General features: G+C 37.6%; 1 protein-coding gene across 1 annotated transcript in view; it reads right to left on the bottom strand.

Moving 5' to 3' along the window:
- LOC103772626 (kinesin-like protein KIF20B) overlaps positions 1–5,412 on the bottom strand; it is a gene marked incomplete at its 5' end in the record, with an annotated part of 13,317 nt that extends 7,905 nt beyond the window's left edge. Inside the window, 6 exons of the mRNA XM_008939967.1 lie at positions 669–824; positions 1,799–1,929; positions 2,201–2,326; positions 3,525–3,582; positions 4,076–4,198; positions 5,274–5,412. Of these exons, the coding sequence (XP_008938215.1) occupies positions 669–824; positions 1,799–1,929; positions 2,201–2,326; positions 3,525–3,582; positions 4,076–4,198; positions 5,274–5,412 (733 nt within the window). The remainder of the gene's footprint in view (positions 1–668; positions 825–1,798; positions 1,930–2,200; positions 2,327–3,524; positions 3,583–4,075; positions 4,199–5,273) is intronic.
- Positions 5,413–5,926: the final 514 nt, after the last annotated feature.

Raw genomic sequence — 5,926 nt, forward strand, 5'->3', positions numbered from 1 at the left:
GATTGTAGGTCCAGAAAGTCATTGCTAACTACGAGAAGCGAAGAAAGCTTCAGACTGTACAGATTCATATAATAATTTCAGACTCTGAAGAATTACAACATTGAGGCAGTCCAGCAAAGAGGTGTGCACCTTGTTATTAACTGTCAGTCACTCTACTTTGAAAGCCATATGGGAGCAAAACAACCGGCATTCTGACCAGGTATTTTTACTCTACATCTGGAAATAAGCTTTTTTTGGTCAAATTCTACTTGTTTTTCCCCTTTTCATCTAAAGCTTCCTTTTTGTTTTTCCTTAGAAAAGCCAAGCAACAAATCTTATTTTTCAAAGTATGTTTTCTTACCTTTATTAAATAGCAATTAATTTAAGTGTAGGCTACTTAGCTGTGCCTTACAGGCAAGATGAAATTTGAAGAATGCATAGTGAGGAGGTGGTGGTGACAGGATAGAGGGGAACAGAGGTGTTAAATTACATTTTTCATTTTGTGACCCGCCTATTCTTCCCTTTTCATATGGGCAAGATTTCCTCCAGGCTTTGCAGCGTGATAAAGCGAGGGGGGGACTTGGCCAAAGGCCAGCCACCCTCAGCCACCCACGCTGGGAACACTTTGAGATTTGCGCTGGACTAAAGACTTACACCAGAGGGCTCTGCTGAGACCTCCAGCCACTTACAATTTCTGCTTGGTGCTCTGCATGACATTCTCTCTCCTTTGCAAATTTTCTCATTTCTCTGTTGAGACGGTTCTCAGTTTCTCTTACTTGACTTAGGAGTCCCATTTTTTCCTCCAGCCACTTGTTTCTATCAGTTTGATACTTTGCCTCGTTTTCCTATTTTAATGAAACCAGAAACAAAACCATAGGTAGCTACCAAGAAAAAAGCCTTAAAATCCAGATTGCCATTAAACATTTTCAAAAGATAGCAGAAATACTAGCACAGTTTTACTCCAGCATATTCTTAAGTGCAAGTATTACATTCTTATTTGTTCTTCTCCATTGAAAAAAATAACATGTTTCAACACTTCTTACTCAGACTGGCACACCTTCATGGAACAATTTTTTCCTCTAAAAATGCTCTGGGTAAGTTGCAAACACTAATCAAGTTACACCAAAAGTAATGGTAAAGAGAACCTTTTAGCTTACAAATTCCCAATCTCCTGTGTGGCCTTACAGGACATATTAGAAAACTTACTTCTACTTCCAGAGTGAAAGGCAAAGAATGCAGTAGAATTTGAATGGCAGGCAGAGGTAGTGCACACTTAGGAATGTCACTTGAATCCACAGCACCTTTGCCTCCTTTTCTATCACAATCGAACCCCATCAGACATTCTCCCACATAAGACAGAAGGCATCTGCCTGGAAAAAAGGCCTACTTTCTAATCCAATGAAAATTAGAGGTAAGCCCTCAGCCTAACAGGAAGACTATACAGCAAGCAAACGATCTTGATATAGTTGCCCAAGCAACTGACAGGAAAGAGGTTTGAAATGAATATCAGGAGTTGGATTAGTTAGGACAACTGTAAGAGGAGCCCAGCTACAGAAGCACAGAGCATGGCAGCACGATGCAGGGAAGGGCACGCTCCATTACAAGGCATCAGTGCTGCCATGTAGCACAAAAACACTGCACCCATCCATACTTTGCTGCACTGATGCACTGCGGCTTTTAGAGGAGGGTTTCCTTCACAAGTCTAACAGCTTGCCACACCGTGACCCAGCCCTTGAAGACACTGACAACAAAAAGTAGTTTTAAAGCCGTAACTTCCACTTAGTAATTTAAGTATGAACTATATATCATTATATTTTACCTTCAGTTCATTTTGCAGCTTTATTAATTCCTCATTTATGTTATTCTCCTCATTTTTGTTCATCTTTTGCTGCCAGTCATTATTGCTCTGGTTATTCAGCTCTCTGCATTTCTGCTTCCATATTTCCAATTCTATTCAGTACACAAAATGCATAAGGTTACATACTGTATGGTTTCAAATGCATATTTGACCACATTCATGTCCTTCTACTAAAGTTACTTGGATTTATCAGCTAGGACCACAATGGAAAAAGATAAGCCTTTAACTGTTAGCAGATTGTTATATACTACTTGAAGTTAAAATCTAAATAGGAGTTAATAAACAAAACCAGAAATTGAAGCAGCTACCACAATATACTCAAAACAATTTGGCCTCCTTGCTCCCTTTCCACAGAGAGATTACCCTGAACTAATCTGTTGGCTTCTTCTACTTTGGCTTCAAGTACTTGATCTTGTTCAATCTGAGTCTGTTCTTGTTCTTCTAATGTCATCCGCATATCTTCAATTATTTTTTCCTTTGCACGAAGATCTGAAAATTTGAAAACACATTCACAGATGAGCCCCCTCCTCGTTCCCAGCATTCTCTCCTGAAATGTCTTCATTACAAGTCATTGCCCCCATTTCCTGAGATCAAAAGCTATGTTAGAAAGAAATAAAGCACATCTACTGAAATATCCAAGTCCAAAATTCTTAAGAAATTCTCATCAACTTGACCTAGGTGAGCATTTCAGTGTTAATGTCAGACTACGGGTCCAGCAGAGCTCGTTTTCCCATTGCATCCCTCCTGGTGCAGTGCTTTTGTGTTGGGAGTGAGAAGGGTGTGGATGACACCCATGCTGGGACTGCCACCGAGCAGGGCTCACACAGCACCACGGCTCTTTCTAACATTCCCCCCAGTGGGATGGGGGGGCAGGAGCTTGGGGGGGACACGACCAGGACAGCTGACCCGAACTGACCAAAGGGGTATTTCATACCACATGACGTCAGCTCAACTATAAAATGAGTACAAAGGAGGAGGAGGGGAGGGCTACTCCTTGGTCCTCCAGAACAACCACTACACGTTCTGGAGCCCTGCTTCCCAGGAAGGGGCCAGACATCACCTGGGGATGGGGAGCAGAGAATAAATCTTTGGGTTTTTTTCTCTTTGCTTCCGTGCAGCATTGCTTGGCTTTGCTTTCCAATTAAACTGCCCTTGTTTTTACCCACAAGGCTTTTGTCTCTATCTTATTTTCTATTCCCCTTTTGCTCTGTGGAGGAAGGAGGCAGAGCAGCTTGGTGGGCATCACTTGCTCAGCTAGGGTTAACCCACCACACTATGGCTTGTATTAAATGAAAAACTATTGTTCAGCTGCTAAATGTTTATCACATCTACAGAAACTGTTATTGTGCTAGTTCATGATTCAGTGTTTTATTTTAGTAAAATTGACAACTAAAATGTCAAATAAATACCAACAGTTAGTAAGATAACACTGATACAGCAAATTCACATTTTTTCTATGGCTTATGTTTCTTATTCTGAGGCTGTTTCTTCATTTTCAAATATATCTGCTAATAATGATTAAATAAAAATTAGTTCCTGATGAACTAAATTTATTTTTTTTACATTTTAATTAATAGGTTGGAGTTTCTCAGTATTTAGAAAAATATACAAGACTTCACAAATTTGTTCACAACATGACAACACATTTTGCCATTCAAAAAAAAAAAAAGAATGGCTTTTTTCTGACCTTTATGTATTTTATCATACTGTTTAGAGATTTCTTCCATCTTCTCATTATTCAACTGCTCCTAAAAATTGCATTGAAAATTAATTAAACCAAACATATTGAAAGAAAGAAATATACATGCTTGAAATTAGTAGCTTGTCATTTTGATTTTTAATAAGTAATGAATACAGTATTTAAGACAAACAGTTCAGAATAAATGAGTTTTTCATATAGTGTAAAGCTGATTCGAGCTGATAAAAAACTGTTTAGAGGATGATGTTACTACTAACATATTTAAGTGTTGTTAATCAAAATCAGGAAATCTCTAGGCATTAAGTATGTATTTATGAAGCAGATTAAACTGTTTAAAATAATTTGACAATGTTTTGCCTTAATAAATTCCTTAAGCACTTTTCATTCACCCATTAAAAGCAATTTCATCTGGCTACTCTTATTTTTACCACTAGTTCTGTAAGCTTACTCCTGGTGTTTCAATAAAAACTTGGAAAACTTGCCTCATTAATGGATTAGTTGAAAATTAGGAAGACGTGAAACTTTAAAAAATAAAATACCTTTTTAAGCTGCAAGATCGTGCGCTGTTTAATCTCTAATTCTTCACTAAGCTTGATTTTAGTTGTCTGAAGTTCATTAACTGCATTCCTCAGGGATTTCTCCTCAGATCGCATTGTACACACCTGTAACAATGTACAGATAGCAAGCAAAGCCAAAAATTAGCAATAAGCATTTTAGAAACTCCGTAAGTTACTTAAATAACCTCATTCTTTAAGAATCAAATTTTTGCAAGCATTTTAGGTAAACTTCAATGAAGTACACTATACAATACATCTTTCCTAGGAAAGGATTCTCACCATAGAGAATTATCTTTGGCAGTGGGGATAAAAAAAAAAGCAAAACAACAACCAAACAAAACACAAACCCAAAACCAGCCACCAGGGAACAGCTAAATCCAACTACAAATTCAGTTGTCCTTTCAAAAAATTAAAGTGCTATTTGGTAGTGCTGATGCTTTCTGACATGTGGTCCCATCCACTCCTTGCTACTTCTCAGAGGATTATGCACTGAATGTTGAGTAGCAAAAGGTCCTCAAATGTTAGGTTGCTGAGGAAGACATTAATAGCTTTTCAGGCTTATCTTTCAAGCTCAAGCTCTCCCAATAGTCTTTTGGATTTTAAACTCTTGCAATACCCCATGGGGTTCCAAGAAATCCTACTACTTGATAACTAAATACTAGCAATTAAGATTAGTAAAATGTATTTCTTTCTTTTTTTTCATTCCATATGTCCAGGCTTAATAGAAAACATAGCTCAGATTTTAAAAATTCTACAGAAGGTAGTGCTTTCCTTTTCTGATTGATCTGTCTTTTCCTCCTAGAGATAATCATTTTGTCCAAGTCTGAGGCTTTGAAGCCAGCACAAACAGTGTAATGCTATTGTTGTTAGAAAGGTTATGAAGTTCTGCTCTATAACCAGACTTGCCATAGTTTTCACAACCATCTTTCAAATGGATCGATAAAATTTAATTCCCCCCTTCAGTATCTGTACTAATCCACATTTTGACATCTGCTCTTTGCTTTAGCTTACAGCTTCAATGTCAATGTAACTGAAGATTCACCACTACTCTAAATCTATCACTGAAAATAGCCTTAGTATGAATCACTGCTAACACTCATAGCTTGAGATTTGTGACAAATTTTAGTAATAGAACCTCAGACAAACTTGCAGAAGAAACTTTTGGCCTATGGATACCAACCTCTTTTTGTACTTGCTGCACTTGTTTCTTGGCATCAGAAAATTTCTCTTTCAAATCTGTGTATTCTTCCTCTTTCCTCTCCAGATTGTTTTTCAAACTCTGCATAAGGGCAGAGCTCTCAGAAAGATCTTTACGAAGCCTTGTGTTAAAAATTAACACGAACACAAATAACATGAGTGTTACACATCTCAAAGAAACTGCTTTTACATATGAACCCAGGCTCTTTGACTGATGGTTTTATTACCAGAATCTCACATGCAATATTTTAATTTAATTTGTTTTTAAACAGTCGAGCAGCCACTTTTATCATTAAGTGTCCTTATGAAGTAACAAAAGGAACAAGGTTACTACCAAGTACGTTCAAACTTGACATCTACATCCCAGGCCTTGTCAGGATAAAAACTAACTACTTGAACTGGTGTTTAGATTCTAAAATTGACAACATAAAACAAGGCCTCGCAAAAGTAAAACCTTTCAAAGCTTTACAGGCACAGGGTCAGGGATTCCCAGACCTTCAGGTTAAATTGCACTTTAGAGTATATGCAGGCACCTGCAGATATGGTGCTAAAGAAAACCTAGTCAGAAGAGCTACAGAGCATCTTACAACTGTTTTTACATGATTTCAGTTTCCTTACCATATAGCAGATATAATC

This window comes from Merops nubicus, unplaced genomic scaffold, assembly GCF_000691845.1.
Source record: "Merops nubicus isolate BGI_N331 unplaced genomic scaffold, ASM69184v1 scaffold7255, whole genome shotgun sequence".
Lineage (NCBI taxonomy): Eukaryota > Metazoa > Chordata > Aves > Coraciiformes > Meropidae > Merops > Merops nubicus.